This window comes from Schistocerca cancellata, chromosome 6 (assembly GCF_023864275.1).
Source record: "Schistocerca cancellata isolate TAMUIC-IGC-003103 chromosome 6, iqSchCanc2.1, whole genome shotgun sequence".
NCBI classification, from domain to species: domain Eukaryota; kingdom Metazoa; phylum Arthropoda; class Insecta; order Orthoptera; family Acrididae; genus Schistocerca; species Schistocerca cancellata.
Window position 1 is genome coordinate 346,687,134 of NC_064631.1, and position 25,966 is coordinate 346,713,099.

Below are 25,966 nucleotides of genomic sequence, written 5' to 3' on the forward strand. Positions count from 1 at the left end.
TCATTTCGAAAGCTTCTATTCTCTTCTTGTCCAAACTATTTACCGTCCATGTTTCACTTCCATACATGGCTACACTCCATACAAATACTTTCAGAAATGACTTCCTGACACTTAAATCTATACTCGATGTTAACAAATTTCTCTTCTTCAGAAACGCTTTCATTGCCATTGCCAGTCTACATTTTATATCCTCTCTACTTCGACCATCATCAGTTATTTTGCTCCCCAAATAGCAAAAGTCCTTTACTACTTTAAGTGTCTCACTTCCTAATCTAATTCCCTCAACATCACCCGACTTAATTTGACTACTTTCCATTATCCTCGTTTTGCTTTTGTTGATGTTCATCTTATATACTCCCTTCAAGACACCATCCATTCCGTTCAACTGCTCTTCCAGGTCCTTTGCTGTCTCTGACAGAATTACAATGTCATCGGCGAACCTCAAGGTTTTTATGTCTTCTCCATTGATTTTAATACCTACTCTGAATTTTTCTTTTGTTTCCTTCACTGCTTGCTCAATATACAGATTGAATAACATCGGGGACAGGCTACAACCACTGCTTCCCTTTCATGTCCCTCGACTCTTATAACTGCCATCTGGTTTCTGTACAAATTGTGGATAGCCATTCGCTTCCTGTATTTTACCCCTGCCACCTTTAGAGTTTGAAAGAGAGTATTCCAATCAACATTGTCAAAAGCTTTCTCTAAGTCTACAAATGCTAGAAACATAGGTTTGCCTTTCCTTAATCTTTCTTCTAAGATAAGTCGTAAGGTCAGTATTGCCTCGCATGTTCCAGTATATTTACGGAATCCAAACTGATCTTCTCCGAGGTCGGCTTCTACTAGTTTTTCCATTCGTCTGTAAAGAATTCGTGTTAGTATTTTGCAGCTGTTACTGTATTTCTTTCCCCCATTCCTGTCAATTGTTCCCTTATGCTCTCCCTGAAACTCTGTACAACCTCTGGTTCTTTCAGTTTATCCAGGTCCCATCTCCTTAAATTCCCACCTTTTTGCAGTTTCTTCAGTTTTAATCTACAGGTCATAACCAATAGATTGTGGTCAGAGTCCACATGTGCCCCTGGAAATGTCTTACAATTTAAAACCTGGTTCCTAAATCTCTGTCTTACCATTATATAATCTATCTGATACCTTTTAGTATCTCCAGGGTTCTTCCATTGTATACAACCTTCTTTCATGTTTCTTAAACCAAGTGTTAGCTATGATTAAATTGTGCTCTGTGCAAAATTCTACCAGGCGGCTTCCTCTTTCATTTCTTAGCCCCAATCCATATTCACCTACTACGTTTCCTTCTCTCCCTTTTCCTACACTCGAATTCCAGTCACCCATGACTATTAAATTTTCGTCTCCCTTCACTATCTGAATAATTTCTTTTATTTCATCATACATTTCTTCAATTTCTTCGTCATCTGCAGAGCTAGTTGGCATATAAACTTGTACTACTGTAGTAGGTGTGGGCTTCGTATCTATCTTGGCCACAATCAATTATAGTAAGAAAATTAGCATCATGGAATTTCATAAGCTTTTCCTTTAAATTGTCTTGACGTTTTCAAGCTGGTACAATAATCTAATTAATGTTACGTGCGTCGAGGACCAAGCACACCTTGCCATCTGGCTTACTCACAGCCAAAATAGGACTACAATAAGGGGAGAATGATGATTGTATTACAACCCATTCAAGCATCCTGTTAATCTCATTTCTACTGCTTCCCTGTTTGTCCATGGTATAGGGTATGAAGTAGAACAAAAAGTGTCATGAGGATATACTTCCAATTTGTACACAAAATCCTTAGTAATACCTGGTCTTTTTTTCAAATACATATATATATAAGCAAGTATCAGTTCTTTAAGTTCTGCTTGCTGTTCTTGAGACAAGCACTTTGATTCACTTACGTTTGTGTTTATTGTGTCGACGTTTACCCCTTCTGCCGCTGACTGTTCATTATTGTATGTGTTGACAAACATAAGAATTGAACCTCAAAATCGTGAGTAACTTCAGTTTTATGTCTATTAGTACTTTGTCTGATTAGGTCTATTACAAATAATTTGTTGTTTACAGTGAAATGACATTGACCTTTTCCTATATCAGTTTGTACTTGCTATGTCCTAAATGTATCCAGACCTATTAGACAATCAACTTCTAATTTCTCTACTATCAAAAAAAATTGTCCTAATTGTATGGGAATTAAGGCTTGCATTTGGACTCCTTTCCATTGCTGCCCAGTAACAGTTTGTACCTCGCAGTTTTGCACTGGCAGTGTGGGTATATGCCCATGTTTCTTCAGTTCTTGAAAGAATCCCTGTGACATCAAATTAATGTTCTAGTAGCACTTGTGTGAAGCACAATGGATACATCAAGGTCAAATATTTAGGCATTAGTAGTTGCTTGTACCTTGCTCTCTGTCAAATTTTTCTGTGTACCCTCATTACTTTGATACAGATCATCTTTCACATCACTACCGTGATCGTATCTGATAAAGCAAGTGTCGATCGAGCTCGTCTCCCCACTCCCCTCCACGTTCACAGAATGGGGGCCTACCGTGACCGGATCAAGTTTTCCGATGTCATGGGTGGCATTGGTCTCTGGGTTAGGCATAACTTCCACTATATGGACTGTTGGTGTTTGATTACGCCAGTCAGTATCCTGTGAGGCTCCTGACTGAAATTCTCTTTGCCTTTGCGCATTATTCAACATGTGTGTATTACTTTGTTGACTGAATTCTGCTGTCTGTGGATTATTCAGATGTATGGTACTGTTTTGTGTTTGCCAAGCAATTGGCTGATTATTGCCAGTAGCTGGTCATATGCTACATGCCCATTGTTGGTTTTGTTTAACTTTTGCCCATTTCTTTTTTCTCCATTGCTGTTGTGATTACCATTACTTTTGCTATAGGTCTGTGTAAGGTACGGTTGCCACCCTTGTTGTACTACGAATCCATTGTTCACTTGTTGGGCCGTAAATCTCTGTGGCATTATCTGCATATCAGCAGGCATGGGCTGCACTAGTCTCTCTTCATATACAAAATCTATTGAGTCCAGTACTGATAGAAAGTATTCGGTATCTTGTTCCTTATTCAAATGCTTTTAAAAGTAGCCCCTTAAGCTTCCATGTGTGCTATTGAATGGAGCTGGGTTGAATACTTCACATCTGAGCCTCTCTTGTATGGCGTGAGACCAGTATTTATCCATAATGGCTCTCTCAAACTATTCATAGTATTGGTAACGTTCCACCATGTCTGTAGCCCATAGCAGAATGTCACCCTGTGTGTATCTAACAGCAAATCTAATTTTCTGGGCTTTGATCCAGGTACGAGGTAAAACATTTCAAAATGTTCTGATAAAGATCACGGCGTTTGTTCTTTCTCCTTCAGAGGTAAATACCGGAAACCGTCATTGCCTAAGTAATCCCTTATCTGCAAGTAATGTTGATAAACATGCCGCACTGTCAGTGACAGGTGTGTTTATGTTCGTTTGTGGCGTAGCGCATGGCAACTGCACTTGCTCGATGGGTACAGCTCCCGGCAAGTGTTGTTGCATTCTGCAACCTTCACTATATTCCTTCAGCGTGCTAGCCATGTGTTGTGGGTAACCAGTGAAAGTATTCTAGCTTCTCTAAAAGCATGGGTTTGTTTTCTGTGAAATGTTGTTTTGGAATGTCAGTAGTTTTAGCAATACTGCCTTGTAACCTTACCTCTGCGTCATTTAAACCTGAATCTATTTTGGCTAGAAGTTGACTTTCTTTGTCTTTCAGAGTTTCTTTTACTGTATCTACATAAATTTTGCACTCTGACACTACCTTTTCAGCAAGCGTGCTGCCCTTATCCAGCATCCTGGCTTCAACTTTTTCAGTTATTTCCTATACATCTTATCTTTCTGTTCTTTGGCAAATTTTGACTCTTAAACTTAACTGGTCTACTCTTACATTTAACTTGTTTACTTCTGTAGTTAAATTTTTACATACATCTTGCAGCTCGCTGACTGCATTTGCCACAATTTTTACCGACGCATCCACTTGGTATTGTGTCTCCTGAATTTGAGAATATGCTTCACTAAGGTTTTGTAACTCACCTGCAAGTTGTTCTTGTTTATCATTTATGGATGATACTTTTTCCATCAACGTATTTATATTATGGGACATGTCGGCACTTAGTTCTTGTTTTAGTTGTTTATCTAGCTCTGTCAACTTCCCGGATAATTTGTCAGGTAATTCAGTGCGTATAGTTTTGCTCACCTCACTGAACTGTTGACTAATACTACTCTTAAAATTGCTAAATGCCTGATTTTGCCTTGCTAACTGTTGTCCTACATTTTCCTTAAGTTGTTATACTTTCCCAAAATTCCTGTATTGTCAGTATCGGTACGTTTCAATTAAAGTAGATTTACCTGTGTACACCCTAATAAACCTGATTATTATCTGACACAGTCTTATAGAATTTGATGATTTATCTTGCACTTTAAAGATGACTTATACAAATTTTCATCTTTTCTTTAGAAATGCACTTTCCGTAAAGGATATTAATTGGAAAGATAAGAGATTATCTACTGACAGAGAAATGGCACCAAACCAGTGTTGCCAGTGTGATAGCTGCAGAGGATGCCTCGATTGTTTCTTGTAGCTTGTTTAGTGTAGCTGGCTTATGTTGATAAACTTCATTTTTCAAGGTCCCCAATAGGTGTAAGGCAAGTGGTGTAACATCTGGAGTCTGTGATGGGCACTCAGCAGCTGCTCTTCTACCTACCCATCATCCAGGTAGATTTTCGTCCAAGTAGGCTTTGACATCTTTGTGGTAGTGAGGCGGAGTGCCATCTTGATGTAGGTAAAAGATTTCATATCCAAACAACTCCGAAATGACAGGTAAAATCAATGTTTGTAGCATATAAAGATCACCTCACCATTTACGGTACCTTCAAAGAAGAATGGGCCAATTAAACCATGTTATGACAGACCATACCGCACATAAACACCTGGTAGATTAACATGTGTGTCCACGTGAATGTGAGGATTTTCAGGAGCCCAGTACATGCAGTTGTGGCAGTTTACAGCACTGTTCAGTTTGAATTGCGCCTTAGCAGACCAGATAACCATCCCTGCAAACTGTTCATCCTTGCAAAGCATGCCTTCAAACCACTCGAGTACTCAATCCATCGATCTGAGTCTTTCTTGTTCATAGTGTGCAATGATCGTGGCATGTACACTTTCCACTTTGCAGCCTTCAGAATGTATTGAACACTTGATTGGTGTACCTGGCTTTCACTTGCAACCTGCTTCACTTATTTTTGAGGTGACCTAGTAAAATGTTGCAACGCAGCAGCACTGGAGAAGCTGGACTTGTTGATGTTTTTGGTCAGCCAGACCTTTCCTTCTGCACATCCTGAATGATACTGTTGGCTTCAGATTTATCGTGATTATGATGAATTGTTGTACTAGTTGGTGGGTGACTCCCAAACACATTATGCCATTGCTGTTGTACCTCCATCATGTTTTCGTACTTTCAGTACCATTTCAATATGGCCTTGAATTACTCAGACGACAGTCTCATTCATTGCTGCACTGTCATCTGCTGGAAAAATGACCACTGAGATCTGTTGAGAAAACAGTGGACTACACTGCCGCACAAATCGCAACAATACATAATTTTATTCCTTTGTGGTACTACTCTGTATTCTGGTACATTCTGTATTTTAATATTAGCTAAACAGAAGAAATGATTATTAATGCCATGGAGTTGAGGAGACCTGGTATCACAAGGAGAAATAACAGGGAATGCTTTCAGATACTATAATATTCTGATGCAGGTGAAGAAAGGAAGTAAGTACGATGTCAAGTACAGGTGAGAAAGGGGAGCAGAGGGATCACAAAAGACAAAGAAGTAAAAAAATGGACATGAATAAGGAGGAAAAAAAGGAGAATATCAATGAAAATATGGTATTACAAATCAGGGGATTTGAGCTACATTCGCATGGGAATAGTTTTTTCAGACAAAAGTTAGGGCAAAGTAAGTTAGTAAGTAGATGAAGACGGTTGGGGAAGAGAGAATGCAAGTGAGAAATAAGTGGAGAGAATCTCAGACTTATCAGTTCGTGCACTGAAACAGTGTTATTTATTCCACTAGTTTCTGCAGCTCAACTCGATGGAAGTATGTTTAAAAAAATCTCTGCTTAACATTGATATATCTATTTGTAACAATATTTTTCTTGTCCACATGCCTATTCGAGAGATCTCTATACAGCTCTCTGTCCTATTCCAGCAAGCAGTTGCAATTCAGCGAGAAACTTATTATTGTTCATTAATGGCTTGATGTGCTGCTCATTATGTCTAATCATTTTCAGTGATCAGACAAGTTTACAGCTGTGATATGCAACATTTTGTTTAAACATTCACACCATTATCTACGCAACTATGGCAATTCTTCATGGTTATTATAATGAAACAAATTATATATTTTACCTAGAAAAACAGGTCTCACTTTTTCTTGGGCTTTCCTCAGCCAGTAGAATAACAGCACTGCCATTTGCAGTTTGCTTTATGTAAGTGCAGTTTTGTACTAATAAGTGCACATATCTTGCTACATTGATGGCAGTATTTTGATTCAGATTCTAAATTCCTGCTGCCTCACACTACCTTGTGGGATTATCTTCCATTGCATTTAAACAGTGTTCACTGTTAACATAGAACAGAGTGTATCTTTCAACAAAAGGCATAACATAGTGGTTCAGACACTAATTGTGTTTGAGAGGAGTGAGATTAAAAGCGTACTTTAATTTCGATAAATCACTTGAGGTGAGTGTTAGATGAGTAAGTAAAAGAGACTGCAGCTGATTTCGACCTACATCCTAAACCATTATGAATGTTTGCCATGTCTGATTTGATGTGATGTTAAACTCAAAACTTCAGTTGTAAAATTTATTTCTGTCAATGTTTCATCAGATTTCTACATGCTTGTTATGACAGAATTGGTATTTTTTTGATACATTAATTCATTGTGTTGCCATAAGTTAATTGTCGCTCCAGATATTACTGGCCCACAGTGAGAGCTCCATATAATTAAAGACATGATGTGTTGACAGGTAACAGCTGATGGAAGCATTGACTGTCAAGAGAATCCTGGTGAACAAGAGCACATTGTGTCAGCACTTCATTATTGTGAGACAGTTACAGCACTTCATGCACTTGCAGCAGGTTAAAGTTTACAAAACTACTATGTTGACATATTTTATGTAGTTCTTCTTTCATGTGTATCAGATTAACTGAAGCCAATAGACTATAGACTGCATCTACAGCCATGTCTAGAAAACTGTTGTGATTCATTTTTTGTACACTGGATCAAATTGAGTTAGAAACTTTACAATTGCTGCATAGACATCAGCATCAATATCTTTGGAGCTAAGTGTGGAACAAATAAATGATTGTGTGATTTACCTTATAGATTAAAGTGTTATAGAATTGTGTATTTAATTCTTTTTCCTATACTTATGACCAAAATGAGGGCTACGGAAAATACTTACAAATGATCATTTAATATGTTGCCATATCTTGCATCAGCAGATCTTAGTTTGGAAATTGCATTAAGCAAAATTCATTAGTGCAATACCAGTTTAATTACAATGTTGAGAAAATGAAATGTTTCTTACTGTAAATGTAATAACTTTGACAATTTTCTGACACTCAAATTTTGTAGCTGACTACAGGAAGTTCCTGAAAAAATCGTTTTTGCAATTGCTGATTCTTTGTTCAGTTTATCAACTGTCACCCAGTTGCAAGAACTGTGTTTACTGTAATTGTTAGACAAGGGCCTAACTGATGTACAGAGTTTGTCAAGTCACTGTAAAGTGTAGAGGAAACCATTACATCAATGGCAGTTCAGGCTGTAATGTCTCCCAGTGCATTTCTTTCTTCTCATGCGTAACCGGCTCTCGCAATCACTACTCAGACTAATTACTCCTTGCACTATATGAGGTCTTGCCACTGACTCACACTACTCATACTCAATTTTATTTTATTTATGTTATAAAACCGAAGAAATTGCAAAAAGGTAGGAAATTAAGGCGATGGGACCTAGATAAGTTGAAAGAACCAGGGGTTGAAGAGAGTCTCAAACAGCATTAAACAATGGATGACTAGAACAGGGGAAAAGAATGCAGTAGAAGACAAATGTGTAGCTTTAAGATATGAAATAGAGAAGGCAGCAGAGGATCAAATAGGTAAAAAGAGAAAGCTTAGTAGAAATCCTTGCATAACACAGGAGATACTGAATTTAAATGATGAAAGGAAAAGTATAAAAATGCAGCAAATGAATTAGAAAGTAAGCAAATGGGAACACATGTCTAAAAAATTAGATTGACAGGAAGTGCAAAATGGCTAAGCAGAAATGCCGAGAAGACAAGTGTAAGGATTTAGAAGCATATTTCAGCAGGGGAAAAATAGGTACCACCTACAGGAAAATTAGAGACTTCTGGAAAAAAGAGAAGTAGCTACATGAATATCAAAGCACACATGGCAAACCAGTACTAATCAAAGAAGGGAAAGCTGAATGGTGAAAGGAGCGTATAAAGGGTCTATATAAGGGAGATAAACTTGAAGAGAATGCTATAGAAATGGAAGAGAACATAAGTGAAGATGAGATGAGAGATATGGTACTGTGAGAAGAATTTGATAGAGTACTGAAAGACCTAAGTTTAAACAAGACTCCTGGAGTATATGACATTCTGTCAGAACTACGGACAGCCTTGGGAGAGCCAGGCATGACCGAATTCTTCCACTGGTGTGCAAGATGTATGAGACAGGTGAAATACCCTCAGACCTCAAGAATAATGTAATAATTCCAATTCCAAATAAAGCAGTTGCTTACAGGTGTGAAAAATTATTGAATTATCAGTTTAATAAGTCATGGTTGCAAAATACTAACATGAATTCTATACAGGAGAATAGAAAAACTGGTGGGAGCAAACTTGGAGAAGATCATAAGGATTTTTGGAGAAATGTAGGAATACCCAAAGCAATATTACCTCTACAAGTTATCTTAGAAGATAAGTTAAGGAAAGGCAAACCTATGTTAATAGCATTTGTAGAAAGCTTTTGACAGTGTTGGCTGGAATACTCTCTTCAAAGTTCCGAAGGTAGCAGGGTTAAAGTACAGGAAACGGAAGGCTATTTACAACTTGTACAGAAACCAGACAGCAGTAGTAACATTGAGGGACATGAAAGGGAAGCATTGGTTGAGAAAGAGTTAGACAGAGTTGTAGCCTGTGCTCAGTGTTATTTAATCTGTATGAGCAAGCAGTAAAGGAAACAAAAAAAAAATTAGAGTAGCAAGTAAAGTTCAGGGAGAAGAAATAAAAACTTGAGGTTTTCCATTGATGTTTAATTGTAGCAGCAGCAGCAGTAGTAGCAGCAGCTTTATTCATCTGTAGATCTCTTTTTACTAGGCTCTAGGACATGTCAAAGTATTTACAAGCTTAGACCAATTTAAAATAAGCTAATTCATATACACATACACTACTAGCCATTAAAATTGCTACACCAAGAAGAAATGCAGATGATAAACAGGTATTCATTGGACAAATATATTATACTAGAACTGACATGATTATATTTTCATGCAATTTGGGTGCATAGATCCTGAGAAATCAGTACCCAGAACAACCACCTCTGGCTGTAATAATGGCCTTGATACGCCTGGGCGTTGAGTCGAACAGAGCTTGGATGGCGTGTACAGGTACCGCTGCCCACGCAGCTTCAACACGATACCACAATTCATCAAGAGTAGTGACTGGCGAATTGTGATGAGCCAGTTGCTTGGCCACTATTGACCAGGCATTGTCAGTTGGTGAGAGATCTGGAGAATGTGCTGGCCGGGGCAGCAGTCGAACATTTTCTGTATCCAGAAAGGCCCTTACAGGACCTGCAACATGCGGTCCTGCATTATCCTGATGAAATGTAGTGTTTCACAGGGATCGAATGAAGGGTAAAGCCACGGGTTGTAACACATCTGAAATGTAACGTCCACTGTTCAAAGTGCCGTCAATGCGAACAAGAGGTGACCGAGATGTGTAACCAGTGGCACCCCATACCATCACGCTGGGTGATACGCCAGTATGGCGATGACAAATACATGCTTCCAGTGTGCGTTCACCACTATGTCGCCAAACACGGATGCGACCGTCATGATGCTGTAAACAACCTGGATTCATCTGAAAAAATGACGTTTTGCCATTTGTGCTCCCCCGTTCATCGTCGAGTTCACCATCACAGGTGCTCCTGTCTGTGATGCAGCATCAAGGGTAACCGCTGCCATGGTCTCTGATCTGATAGTCCATACTGCTGCAAATGTTGTCGAACTGTTCATGCAGATGGTTGTTGACTTGCAAATGTCGCCATTGGTTGACTCAGGGATCGAGACGTAGCTGCATTATCCGTTACAGCCATGCGGATAAGGTGCCTGTCATCTCGACTGCTAGTGATACGAGGCCATTGGGATCCAGCACGGTGTTCCTTATTACCCTTCTGAACCCACCGATTCCATATTCTGCTAACAGTCATTGGATCTTGACCAACGCGAGCAGCAATGTCGCGATATGATAAACCGCAATCGTGATAGGCTACAATCTGACCTTTATCAAAGTTGAAAACGTGATGGTACGCATTTCTCCTCCTTACACGAGGCATCCAACTACGTTTCACCGGGCAACGCCGGTAAACTACTGTTTGTGTATGAGAGATCGCTTGGAAACTTTTGTCTCAGCACATTGTAGGTGTCACCACCGGCACCAACCTTGTGTGAATGCTCTGAAAAGCTAATCATCTGCGTATCACAGCATCTTCTTCCTGTCGGTTAAATTTCGCATCTGTAGCACATCATCTTCGTGGTGTAGCAATTTTAATGGCCAGTAGTGTACATTTACAGACTTCTAGTTAGACACAATCATTTGCTCTTGGTATACAATACTTTTTTTTTTACAAATAACTTATTAAATAATGTAATGCCACACCATTCACTCATATCTCACATCTCACTATCAGTCACTGCGCACACTATACACACATTGTTTCACAACACTTCACTCACTCACTACACACACACACACACACACACACACACACACACAGGTGATCTCTGGGCCATTTTCTGTACCACAACTTCCCATTTGCTATCCTAAAAGACTGAGTCAGCATCCCTCCATAATGTGTGAGATGTTGAGCTCAGAAACAGGAAGAGGTGTTAGTATTGTACTATGCATAGCATAGAAAGGAAAAAAAGAAGGAAAAAAATAAGGTGAGGGTGTTATATGGAATGTTGGATAATTTATAATCATTATTATTATTATTATTATTATTATTATTTATTTATTTGTACAACATTTTTTATCAAACCCCTTACTCTGTTTTATACAGGGTGTTACAAAAACGTACGGCCATACTTGCAGGAAACATTCCTCACACACAAAGAAAGAAAATATGTTATGTGCACATGTGTCCGGAAACGCTTACTTTCCATGTTAGAGCTCATTTTATTACTTCTCTTCAAATCACATTAATCATGGAATTGAAACACACAGTTACAGAATGTACCAGTGTGACTTCAAACACTTTGTTACAGGAAATGTTCAAAATGCCCTCCGTTAGCGAGGAAACATGTATCCACCCTCCGTCGGATGGAATCCCTGATGTGCTGATGCAGCCCTGGAGAATGGCGTATTGTATCACAGCTGTCCACAATACGAGCACAAGAGTCTCTACATTTGGTACCGAGGTTGCGTAGACAAGAGCTTTCAAATGCCCCATAAATGAAAGTCAAGAGGGTTTAGGTCAGGAGAGTGTGGAGGCCATGGAATAGTCCACCTCTACCAATCCATCGGTCATCGAATCTGTTGTTGAGAAGCGTACGAACACTTCGACTGAAATGTGCAGGAGCTCCATCATGCATGAACCACATGTTGTGTCATACTTGTAAAGGCACATGTTCTAGCAGCACAGGTAGAGTATCCCGTATGAAATCATGATAACATGCTCCATTGAGCATAGGTGGAAGAACGTGGGGCCCAATCAAGACATCACCAACAATGCCTGCCCAAATGTTCACAGAAAATCTGTGTTAATGACGTGATTGCACAATTGCGTGCGGATTCTCGTCAGCCCACACATGTTGATGGTGAAAATTTACAATTTGATCACGTTGGAGTGAGCTCTAACATGGAAATTAAGCGTTTCCAGACACGTGTCCACATAACATCTTTTCTTTATTTGTGTGTGAGGAATGTTTCCTGAAAGTTTGGCCGTACCTTTTTGTAACACCCTGTATAAGTAATCCTTCAATGTATAAAATGTATTGCATAACAGGTACTTTTTAGCTGCCTTTTTAAATAAGTGTATTTTTGCAATTTCTTTAATCTCTGTTGGTAATTTAGTGTACAGTTTTATTCCTTTGTAGAAAATGCTGTTTTGAGTTTTATGTTTATTTTTTCTTGGTAAATATAAGTTGAATCTATCTCCTGTTGCATGGTCATGGACAGAGCTGTTTGTGCAGTAATTACCAATGTTATTTTTGATGTGTATAACTGACTGGTTAATGTATTCACATGGAGCAGTTAAAATTCCCAGTGCTTTCAACAGATCTTTACAATGAGCTCAACTAGTATTTTTGGTTATTATTCTTATGGCTCTTTTCTGGAGTTTGAAAAATGTGTTCATATTTTGTGCGTCCCCCCCCCCCCCCCAAAAAAAAAAAAAAGAATGCCCTAGCTAAGAACTAAATGTACATATGAATAATATGTAACTAAAAGACACTGCATGTTACACAGTGATGACAGGATTCTAAGGGCATAACATGCTGATGACATTCTGTTTGCAAGTACCTTTATGTGTTCACACCACTTCAACTGAGAATCAATATTTATTCCTAGAAATTTTGAATTTGTTACACAGTCTATATAGGTGCCATATACATTTAATTTAACATTGTCATTTTTTCCTCTTCAAACTGAAATTAATGGCATTAGTTTTCTTTATGTTCAGTATCACTTTATTGCTTATTGACCAATCATAATCTTCCTTGATAGTTTCATTTGCTTTCTTGGCAAGGAGTTCTCTTGTTTTCTCAGTGACTATAATATTGCTGTCATCAGCGAAGAGAATTTTTCCACCATGAGGAACACTAGTGGGAAAGTGTTTGGTGTATATCAGGAATAGTATTGGTCCTAATATGCTACCATGTGGTACCCCTATTTTAATGTATTTTACTAAGTGTTAAAATGTTTTCATAAATATTTAGATTTATTTGAAGTATTTGTTATCTCTACTCTTTGTACCCTATCTGTTAGGGATGATCGAAACCAGTCATTAGCTACCCCTCTTATTCCTAATGCTTCTAATTTATTTAATAGAATCTTGCGGTCGGCTGTATCAGATGCCTTAGACAGATCTAAAAATATGCCTGTGGCACACTCATCTTTATTAAGAGCATCTAGTACAACTTTTGTGAATTCTACTTTGGCTGACTCCGTATTTTTGTCACTTCGGAAACCAAACTGTGATTCACTTAAAAGATTGTATTTTTTCAGGTAATTCATTAATCTGTCTTTCATAATTGCTTCTATTATCTTTGAGAATGCTGACAGCAGGAAAATGGGCCAGTAATTTTCTATATCTTTTGCATTAGTTTTCTTAAGCAAAGTTACAACTCTTGCCTGTTTTAACTGCTCTGGAAATGTCTCTGATGTGAAGGATTCAGTTGTTATATTTGTTAAGGGGCCTTGTATAATCCCTATGCATTGTTTCAGTACACACATTGGTACTTCATCTAAGCCTACTGACTTTTTATTTTTTAGTTTTTGAACAGTTTTATTGACTTCATTCACTGTGGTTGGAAGTAACATCATTGTATTTAGTGCAACATTATTTACAGGTGTTATATTTGTTTTGGGGAATTTTTGCTGTAACTTCTCTGCAATACTTGAAAAATGCTCATTTACATAGTTTGCTAAGTGTTGTCGATCATTTATTACCTTATCCCCCTCCTTTAGCAGTATGTTATTCTGCGTTGTTTGCCTCTCCCTGTTTCCTTTTTTATTCTCTGTATTATATATTATTTTGTCATTAAATGCCTTTTTTGCAGCAATCAGCATCTTCCTATAGACCTTTGTGTATCTGTGATAGAAATTTAAGAATTCTGTATCATTTCGAATCAAGATGAACATCAACAAAAGCAACACAAGGGTAACAGAATGTAGTCAAATTAAATCAGGTGATTCTGAGGGAATTAGATTAGGAAAAGAAACACTTAAAGTAGTAGATAGGTTTTGTTATTTGGGCACCAATATAACTGATGATGGCCACAGTAGAGAGGATATAAAAAGTAGACTGGCGATGGCAAGAGAAGTATTCCTGAAGAAGAGAAATTTGTTAACATTGAATATAGACTTAAGAGGTACAAAGTCTTTTCGGAAAGTATTTGTATGGAGTGCAGCCATGTATGGAAGTAAAACATGGACAATAAACAGTTTACACAAGAAGAGAATAGAAGCTTTTGAAATGAGTTGCTACAGAAGTATGATGCAGATTAGATTGGTTGAGCACATAGCTGATGAGATGGTACTGAATACAATTGAGGAAACAAGAAATTTGTGGCACAGTTTGACTGAAAGAAGGGATCGGTTGATAGGACACATTCTGAGACATCAAGGATTGCCAATTTAGTATAGGAGGGAAGTGTGGAAGGTAAAAATTGTGGAGGAAGATCAAGAGATTAATACACTAAGCAAATTCAGAAGGATGTAGGTGCGGTAGTTATTCAGAGATGAAGAGGCTTGCACAGGATAGAGTAGCATCTATGTATAAAGATTTTACTTCGTCTTTGGAACATTGATAATATATTGGAATTGTGATAGAGGTACTTGTAATGGACAATATGCGTAGTCTCTGCTTCTTGACTTACAGATGTAGTCATTTAGAGAGTGAATTAAGCTATTATAAAAAGAGAAAAACACAATCATCAATAATACTCCACATCAAGGAATGTATCACTCGCATCTTTTCAGTACTGTTTTGTCTATTATTGATACCGTTTTGTAACAAGAGACCAATTTTTGTGTCCTTTGTTGCACAGATTTGCTATCTGTGATCACAAACAACTAGTCAAACTGTCGTCGTAAACAACTAGCAACAGATTCTTCAGCTGCAGCATTCTCACAGAAACATGGCTGTGGTTATGATACATTTTGCTCATAATAGCTGGTGCTTTTTGTCTCAATGAATCAGGCACTTTAATGATTCCTTCCTTCACACTCTACGTTATTGCATCCTGAATTGTCCATTGACAACTACCTTTATCATAGTGAAGCAATTGAAAGAGATGGAATCCCAGTTCAGTTTTATAGAGAGTACACTGTGGCATTGGCCCCAGTTATCTTGCATTTATCACAAATTTCTCATCCATCATAAAGACCCAAGCAAAATGAAAAAAGTGCGGATGACTCTTATATATAAGAAGGGAATACAAATATACCCTCAAAATTACAGGCCAATACCCTTAACATCATTTTTCTGTATAATTCTTCAACATATTCTGAGATTGAATGTATGGGGTCTGTTCAAAAAATTCCAGAACTTCATACACAAAGTTTTTCTGCCCCTACCTTTTACTTATTATGCATTGTCTCCTTCCAAATAATCTCTTCCACAATTGATACAACACTCCCAACACTGTTTCCACTTTCAGAAGCAGTCTTGGTACGCATCTTGCTGGATCACGCGAAGCTTTGTCTGTGAATTTTCGTTTATCTCCTCTATTGTTGCAAATTTATTGTTGCCAGGTCTGCAGAATATGGAGGATGAGGCAGCCCAATGTTTTAATTTCTTGTGTGATAGTCATACACCAACAGGGATGAATTTGCAGGTGCATTATCATGATGAAAAACCATGAATTGCCTTGCCACATTTCAGGCCATTACCTTCTTACATTTTCCTGAAGCATCGCAACATGTCTCGATAGTACCATTGATTAACAGTTTGTCTCTGTGGCATGAATTCATGATGAACTAGTCCTTCAAAGTGAAAGAAAAGTAACAGCATGACTTTGACATTTGACCTGACCTGACGAGCTTCTTTTGATCTTGGAGAACGTTTTCTGACCCATTGTGAAGATTGAACCTTGATCTCAACATCATAATTGCAGACCCACGTCTCATCAGCTGTTATGTTATGATTCTCTTAAGGAACATCTCATTCTCATTTGCGTGATCCAAAAGCTCTTTTCAGATTGTGATGTGAAGGTCTTTCTGGTCTTGACTTGTGAGCCGTAGGACTAACTTGGCGGCAGCACGGTGTATTCCAAGATGCTGTGTCAGGATTTCATGACATGATCCATCTGAAATGTTACAGTCTTCTGCAAACTCTCAGTCATCGAGTCTTCAATTAGCACCCACAATTTTGTTGACGTTCCTTACATAAGAATCTTCGGTATATGTCGATGGGCATCCTGAACGAGGGTCATCTTTAATGTCTGTGTGGCCATTTTTTAAACCAAGTGAACCATTCCTAACACTGAGTATGGCTTTTAGTTTCATGCAAGATTTAATGCAGATGCAGTACTGCTCTAACTCTACCATCTGAAGATTGAACCTTGATCTCAACATCATAATTGCTTCTCAATGCAGCAATGAACAGTAACTAACAGGCATACAACAATGAATCCGTGCATTTACACATTAAACACAGGTGTGTGCAGGAATGCCAAAGACATTTCTATGCAACACACCCTGATCGTTGAGTAATTTTTTGCATTTCCTTGAGACAGAAATGCTTATGTCGACAAATCAGCATGGATTTAGAAAACAATGCTTGTGCCAAACTTTTGTCCTTTCCTTGCTTGATATCTTGTGAACCATGGGTAAAGGACAACAGATTGATTCCATATTCCTAGGTTTCTGGAAAGCATTTGACACAGTGTTCCAAATATAAACTGTTTATGAAAGTTTGAACATACAGTTTAGGTTCCCAGGTATTTGAGTGGCTTGAAGACTTATGTAACAGAAAACAATATGTCATCCTTGATAGTGAGTGTTCATCAGAGACAAAGGTATCATCAGGAATACCCCAAGAAAATGTGATAGGACTGCTTTTCTTGTCAGTGCATAAATGATCTGACTGAAAGGGTGAGCAGCAATCTACAGTTATTTACTGATGATGTGTGGTGTACGGGAAGCTGTTGTCATTGTGTAACTGTTGGAGGCGAAAAGGTGATTTAGACAGAATTTCTAGTTTGTGTGATGAATGGCAGCATGCTGTAAATGTAGAAAAACATAAGTTAATGCAGGTGAGTAGGTAAAATAATCCCATAACATTCTAAAACAGGTGCAGCTCTCCATGCTACTCTACCCTGTGCAAGCTTCTTCATCTGCCAGTACTTACTGCAACCTACATCCTTCTGAATCTGCTTAGTGTATTCATCCCTTGGTCTCCCTCTACGATTTTTACCCTCCAACGCTGCCCTCCAATGCTAAATTTGTGATCCCTTGATGCCTCAGAACATGTCCTACCAACCGGTTCCTTCTTCTTGTCAAGTTGTGCCACAAACTCCTCTTCTTCCCAACTCTGTTCAATACCTCCTCATTAGTTAGGTGATCTACCCATCTAATCTTCAGCATTCTTCTGTAGCACCTCATTTCGAAAGCTTCTATTCTCTTCTTGTCCAAACTATTTATCGTCCACGTTTCACTTCCATACATGGCTACACTCCATACAAATACTTTTAGAAACGACTTCCTGACACTTAAATCTATACTCGATGTTAACAAATTTCTCTTCTTCAGAAACACTTTCCTTGCCATTGCCAGTCTACATTTTATATCTTCTCTACTTCGACCATCATCAGTTATTTTGTTCCCTAAATAGCAAAACTCCTTTACTACTTTAAGTGTCTCACTTCCTAATCTAATTCCCTCAGCATCACCCGACTTAATTCGACTACATTCCATTATCCTCGATCTGCTTTTGTTGATGTTCCTCTTATATCCTCCTTTCAAGACACTGTCCATTCCGTTCAACTGCTGTTCCAAGTCCTTTGCTGCCTCTGACAGAATTACAATGTCATCGACGAACCTCAAAGTTTTTATTTCTTCTCCGTGGATTTTAATACCTACTCCAAATTTTTCTTTTGTTTCCTTCACTGCTTACTCAATATACAGATTGAATAACATCGGGGAGAGGCTACAACCCTGTCTTACTCCCTTCCCAACCACTGCTTCCCTTTCATGCCCCTCGACTCTTATAACTGCCATCCGGTTGTGTACAAATTGTAAATAGCCTTTCGCTCCCTGTATTTTACCCCTGCCATCTTTAGAATTTGAAAAAGAGTATTCCAATCAACATTGTCAAAAGCTTTCTCTAAGTCTACGAATGCTAGAAATGTAGGTTTGCCTTTCCTTAATCTTTCTTCTAAGATAAGTCGTGAGGTCAGTGTTGCCTCACGTGTTCCAGTATTTCTATGGAATCCAAACAGATCTTCCCCAAGGTCGACTTCTACCAGTTTTTCCATTCGTCTGTAAAGAATTCATGTTAGTATTTTGCAGCTGTGACTTATTAAACTGATTGTTCGGTAATTTTGACATCTGTCAACACCTGCTTTCTTTGGAATTGGAATTATTATATTCTTCTTGAAGTCTGAGGGTATTTCGCCTGCCTCATCATCTTGCTCACCAGATGGTAGAGTTTTGTCAGGACTGGCTCTCCCAAGGCCATCAGTGGTTCTAATGGAATGTTGTCTACTCCCGGGGCTTTGTTTCGACTAAGGTCTTTCAGTGCTGTCAAACTCTTCACGCAGTATCGTATCTCCCATTTCATCTTCATCTACAGTCTCTTCCATTTCCATAATATTGTCCTCAAGTATATCGCCCTTGTATAGACCCTCTATATACTCCTTCCACCTTTCTGCTTTCCCTTTTTTGCTTAGAACTGGGTTTCCATCTGAGCTCTTGATATTCATACAAGTGGTGCTCTTTTTTCCTAAGGTCTATTTTAATTTTCCTGTAGGCAGTATCTATCTTACCCCTAGTGAGATAAGCCTCTACAACCTTACATTTGTCCTCTAGCAATCCCTGCTTAGCCATTTTGCACTTCCTGTCGATCTTATTTTTGAGACGTTTGTATTCCTTTTTACCTGCTTCATTTTCTGCATTTTTGTATTTTCTCCTTTCATCAATTAAATTCAATATTTCTTCTGTTACCCAAGGATTTCTACTAGCCCTCATCTTTTTACGTACTTGATTGTCTGCTGCCTTCACTACTTCATCCCTCAGAGCTACCCATTCTTCTTCTACCGTATTTCTTTTCCCCATTCCTGTCAATTGTTCCCTTATGCTCTCCCTGAAACTCTGTACAACCTCTGGTTTAGTCAGTTTATCCAGTTCCCATCTCGTTAAATTCCCACCTTTTAGCAGTTTCTTCAGTTTTAATCTACAGGTCATAACCAATAGATTGTGGTCAGAGTCCACATCTGCCCCTGGAAATGTTTTACAATTTAAAATCTCTGTCTTACCATTATATAATCTATCTGATACCTTCTAGTATCTCCAGGATTCTTCCATGTATACAACCTTCTTTAATGATTCTTGAACCAAGTGTTAGCCATGATTAAGTTATGCTCTGCGCAAAATTGTACCAGGCGGCTTCCTCTTTCATTTCTCTCCCCCAATCCATATTCACCCACTATGTTTCCTTCTCTCCCTTTTCCTACTCTCGAATTCCAGTCACTCATGACTATTAAGTTTTCATCTCCCTTCACTACCTGAATAATTTCTTTTATCTCATCATACGTTTCATCAATTTCATCATCATCTGCAGAGCTAATTGGCATATAAACTCGTACTACTGTAGTAGGCGTGGGCTTCGTGTCTATCTTGGCCATAATAATGTGTTCACTATGCTGTTTGTAATAGCTTACCCGTAATCCTATTTTTTTAAATTCATTATTAAACCTACTCCTGCATTACCCCTATTTGATTTTGTATTTATAACCCTGTATTCACCCGACCGAAAGTCTTGTTCCTCCTGCCACTGAACTTCACTAATTCCCACTATATCTAACTGTAACCTGTCCATTTCCCTTTTTGAATTTTCTAACCTACCTGCCCGATTAAGGGATCTGACATTCCACTCTCCGATCCGTAGAACGCCAGTTTTCTTTCTCCTGATAACAACGTCCTCTTGAGTAGTCCCCACCCGGAGATCTGAATGGGGGCCTATTTTACCTCCAGAATATTTTCCCCAAGAGGATGCCATCATCATTTAACCATACAGTAAAGCTGCATGCCCTCGGGAAAAGTTACGGCTGTAGTTTCCCCTTGCTTTCAGCCGTTCACAGTACCAGCACAGCAAGGCCGTTTTGGTTAGTGTTATAAGGCCAGATCAGTCAATCATCCAGACTGTTGCCCCTGCAACTACTGAAAAGGCTGCTGCCCCTCTTCAGGAACCACACGTTTGTCTGGCCTCTCAACAGATACCCCTCCGTTTTGGTTGCATCTATGGTACGGCCATCTGTATCGCTGAGGCACGCAAGCCTCCCCACCAACGGCAAGGTCCATGTTTCATGGGGGGAGGATCTAGGCGTAACGCTACAAAGAAATATGGAATGAAATGAGCATGTAAGGACTTGAGTGGGAAAGGCGAACGGTTGACTTCAGTTTACTGAGAGAGTTTTAGGAAAGTGTCGTTTGTCTGTAAAGGAGCCCACATACTGAATAGTGCCACCCATTTTTGAGTACTGCTCGAGTGTTTGGGATCTCCGCCAGGTCAGATTGAAAGAAGACATTGAAGCAATTCAGAGGTGGTCTGCTAGATTTGTTGTTGGTAGGTTCGATCTACATACATGGATTATGGAGATGCTTCGTGAGCTCAAATGGGAATCCTTGGGTGGAAGAAGGTGTTATTTTTGTGAGACACTATTGAGAAAATTTAGAGAACCAGCAGTTGAAGCTGACTGCAGAACAATTTTACTGTCGCCATGGTACATTTCGAGTACAAGATAAAGAGAAATTAGAGCTCATATGGATCCATATAGGCGCCCAGTTTTCTCTCCCTCCATTTGGAAGTGGAACACCAAAGGAAATGACGAGCAGTGGTACAAGGTACCCTCCACTGTGCACCATACGTGGCTTGCAGTATATTTCGAGAGATGGGTGTAGATGTAGATGTAGATTTACAGACTTGATGGACATATTTGAATGTTGACAAACCTAGTAGAAAATGTCCTAAATTTTTTCTACAGAATTCGCTTTCTCCCTGCCTGTGTGTGTGTGTGTGTGTGTGTGTGTGTGTGTCTCATTCTCTCTCTCTCTCTCTCTCTCTCTCTCTCTCTATCACACACACACACACACACACACACACACACACACACACACACACAGAGAGAGAGAGAGAGAGAGAGAGAGAGAGAGAGAGAGAGAGAAGAGAGAGAGAGAGAGGGGGGGGGGGGAAGATGCTGCATATTTATTTCTTCCATTCCACTTTTCACCCATTTTGGTAGCCCTTCTTGACTTCATGTTAGCTTCATGTGTCAGCACTGTGTAATGATTCATAACATACTCTTGAAGATGTTACTTCTTACGAAGGTTACAGACCAAGTATTTATATGTATATGTAAATTATTTGCTTAAAATATGTTTTGTTGATAGGTGGAAGTTTCTTACTGAAGATATTTACAATATATGAACATGTCACTATCTGCCTATTATACCTCCTGTGTTGTGCTTTCAAACATGTGAATATATATAAACCTGCAACAAGCAAGGAAGGCAATTCAGAGGTGTATGTTGTGTGCCTTGAGTACATTGGTAGTGAATTGATGGAACCATGGTTGAAAATATTGCGGCAACATTATGGTGAGTTCATTACAGGGCTACAAAGAAGTTTTATCTAATTAGTTTATCTTTTGGAAAAAAAAGTTGATTTATCCATATGACAGCTATTAAATTAAGTTTTCTTTTGTTTAAGTAAGCTCTGCTGTTTTCTTTGGTTAAGGAATTGCTGTTAAATAATAAAAAGAAACCCAAAAAAATTGAAAAATCATCCAAATTTGTAGTCAGTTCTCCTTGGTTGATGCCTGAAAGCAAACTATTTGTGATATGGACTGTATGAAGCGGATATTTAACATTTTCCCAAGTTCTTACCAACATATCCATATCTTTGTAGCAATCACATTACTTTATTTGTGTGAAGGCTTTCTCTGCTATTGTCAAAGAAATGTTAAGAGTTCACTTAAGTTAGTAGGCCATGGTCCAATAGGTCTGCATCTTGTGTATGTTTTATGTAAATTAAAACCTAACTTAAATTGAGGTACAGTTGGAGAATGACAGGGGAGCCCTCAACAATCAGGAATGAACTGTGACTGTGAGATAGAAAGGTGCCTTTTAGTGATGCCAAATATCAACTGACTTTGGAGGATCACCAGACCTTTGAAGATGGTAGGTTCAGATCCTCTCAAAATGTCACAAATGAGATGCACACCTGTCGGACCCCTGCCTAGAGGCTCAGTAAATTCTTTGTGTATCAGTCTCATGGTAAAATCTAAATGCAGAGGTTCTATCTATGTACGTTAAGAAATTCTTCAAAGTGTTTATTTTAAGCTTTTATACCCAAGTTAGCAATAAAGAAATGAATTATTTAGCAGCCCCAAAGCATTTAAAATTCAGTGTGTGCTGCTTAACAATGCTAAATTACATGTCATATCAGGTAGTAGGCAAACAATTGTGATGGAAGGCTGTAGCCATGCCCTTTTTAACAAAGAACTATAATTGAATAATTTTTTTTTGTTTCCAGAAGGAGGTAAGCTGTCTACTGCCTAATGATTAGTTTGAACACCACAGTAGGTCACTGCACGTGTTTCTAATGGATTCAGTATATTCTTGCTTTCCTTTGACCTTCAAACTGGTTTGCCAACCTATTGTAGTGTGATGTGCAGTTTATTGTGGAGTCTATCATTGTGCAACCTGGCATATTTTCATTGTGCAAATCATTGCCAGAGATGAAAGGAATTACATATAATCTCATTGTTGAACTGACAGTAGAGTCCTTAGAAATAATTGCTTTGTGTAACTATAATATGAAATGCCAACATTTTAAATGTGTTCCAGGTGAAGAGAAGCAAGAGAAAGCAATGTTCCCACGCCAATTAATTCCAGACTCCTTCATTCAGCGAGTCTTTGAATGTGCAGAAAAGTTTAAAAATTTGCAGGTTTGTTCCAAAATAATTATGAAGTTTTTGCAGAAGTTTAAAATTATTGTGACTATAATGGATTATTGTGATTATTATTATTTATTGTACTCGTTGTTTTGTCATAGTCTTGTGTAACTGACATCTGGAAGCAAAATTTTGTGATGGCTGTCTTTATAGTGTTTGTGTCTTACACCTTGTTTTGTTATGTTTCTTTCTTAATCTCTCTTTATGTATTTGATTTAAGTGCAGTCCCTTCCCATTACCTTCATCATGAAACTTATTAGTTGTCCAGTGTTTATGACATATGTATACAGTTTGTACTCACTGGTGGAGCTCTGCACTTCAGTATGCGCTTTGTCACTGCTACTTGCCTGTTATCACTTGAAGCCTGCCATTTGATACAGTGTTCAGCTATTGCATGAATTTAGGTTTCTCTCTTTCAATATTCCCTCTGGATTGATCTTGTTTGTTTTTGTAATCTGTTAAGGTATCTATCGTTTTAATATTTTTGAAATGCTTTCCTCATCAGGTAATGTAACAAGGTACCCACATAAATGACTTTTTCACATCTTTTGCCTTCTTTGTGACCAATACTTCACGAAATATCCCTTTCTTATACCTTGGAGGCTCTCATAATTCCTAGCTACATCAGGAATCCATTGCAGAATATCTTCCTTTAACAAAAATGTTGTGTCCTTTTCACGTCATTCCTTCATAAACCTATGTCTCAGACTAAATGTGAAAGATGCTGTACATCTGATGCATTTTGGATCAGATCCAAAGTTAGTATAGTTACCGTCTGTTCTGGTTATTTTTTGCGGTCTTGTTACTGTTCCATTTGACTGCACCTTTTTCCCCAAACTATCTGCATGACTCACTACTTCAGAAGAGTATTCTTTCACATTTTTCCAGTATAATTCCATGACCCTGTCAATGCTTACTGTTTAAAGTACAATTATATGAGGTATCAAGTAAAGATTGTCATTGAATTGAGGGTTTTTTGGTAGGGGGTCACAGCATATTATCTTGGATGGAGAATCATTGTCAGATGTAGAAGTAACTTCGGGTGTGTCCTAGAGAAGTGTCTTGGGGCTCTTGCTGTTCGTGTTGTCTGTCATGCAGACAATATTATGATAACCTCAGGCTCTTTGCAGATGATGCAATTATATATAATGAAATACTATCTGAAAGAAGCTGCGTAATATTCAATCAGATCTTGATAAGATTTCGACATGGTGCAGAGACTGGCAACTTGCTCTAAATGTTCAGAAATGTAAAATTCTGCATTCCACAAAATGAAAAAAATCCTATGATTGTAACATCAATGAGTCACCCATACAAATACCTGGGTGTGACACTTTGTAGGGATATGAAATATAATGATCACATAGGTTCAGCTGTGGGTAAAGCAGGTTGTACTTCAGTTTATTGGTAGAATACTGGGGAAGTGCAACCAGTTTCAATGAAGATTTCTTACAAATCATCATGTGACCAGTTCTAGCATATTGCTGAAGTGTGTAAGACCTGTACCAAATAGGACTGAGAGAGGATATTGAATGTATACAGAGAAGGGCAGCACGAGTGGCCACAGGTTTGTTTGATCTATGGGAGAGTGTTACAGAGATACTGAAGGAACTGATCTGGAAGATGCTTGAAGATAGACGTAACCTATCCTGAGAAAGTATATTAACAAAGTTTTGAGAACTGGCTTTAAATGATGACTCCAGGAATACACTACAGCCCCCATCGTATTGCTCACATAGGGATTGTGAGGATAAGATCAGAGTAATTATGGTATGCACAGAGGCATTCAAACAGTTGTTATTGATGTAACTTCTGCCATGCATTCACAGTGATATGCAGAGTGTAGACGTAAATGTAGATTATTTGTGTGCTCAAGGAGTAGATGACACAGTACTGTTCAATCTCGTCTTTTACTTTCTGGAGTGCATCTTCTTGGATTTTGATAATGTTATCCAAGCTTTCTAATTTTTAATTCACTGCTGCTTTTAGTCCAAACTGCTTGCGCTAAAGTCTTGAATATTTTCATATTAACTTGTTGAACTATTTCAAAGTGTATTTTACCCCACCTATTTTTTTTGAAATATTCATATATATATATATATGGATAAACTGAAAGAACCAGAGGTTGTAGAGATTTTCAGAGAGAGCATTAGGGAATGATTGACAAGAACAGGAGAGCCTTGGGAGAGCCAGCCCTGACAAAACTCGACCATCTGGTGAGCAAGATGTGTGAGACAAGCGAAATACCCTCAGATTTCAAGAAGAATATAATAATTCCAATCTCAAAGAAAGCTGATGTTGACAGGTGTGAAAATTACCAAACTATCAATTTAATAAGTCATGGCTGAAAAATACTGACACAAATTCTTCAAACAATGGAAAATCCAAGCTTGAATGTAACTAATATGATAGAAGAAAAGTTGCTACTCACCATATAATGGAGATGCTGAGTTGCGATAGGCACAATAAAAAGATTCACACAATCATAGCTTTCGGCCATTAAGGCCTTTGTCAGCAGTAGACTCACAAACACACATGCGCGCGCGTGTGCACACACACACACACACACACACACACACACACACACACACACACACACACAAGTGCAACTTGCACACACATCTGCAGTCTCAGAGTGTAGTTTCAGCCCTCTGAGACTGCACACGTGTGCAAGTTGCGCTTGCGTGCGTGCGCGTGTGTGTGTGTGTGTGTGTGTGTGT

At 38.5% G+C, this 25,966-nt stretch overlaps 1 protein-coding gene across 5 annotated transcripts in view; it reads left to right on the top strand.

Moving 5' to 3' along the window:
* The window catches only part of LOC126190657 (cap-specific mRNA (nucleoside-2'-O-)-methyltransferase 2), a 306,338-nt gene that overhangs the window by 134,876 nt on the left and 145,496 nt on the right, over positions 1-25,966 (top strand). For all 5 annotated transcript variants that reach the window (XM_049931092.1, XM_049931088.1, XM_049931090.1 and 2 more), the window contains 3 exons: positions 7,087-7,198; positions 21,682-21,888; positions 23,140-23,240. In XM_049931092.1, the coding sequence (XP_049787049.1) occupies positions 7,087-7,198; positions 21,682-21,888; positions 23,140-23,240 (420 nt within the window). The remainder of the gene's footprint in view (positions 1-7,086; positions 7,199-21,681; positions 21,889-23,139; positions 23,241-25,966) is intronic.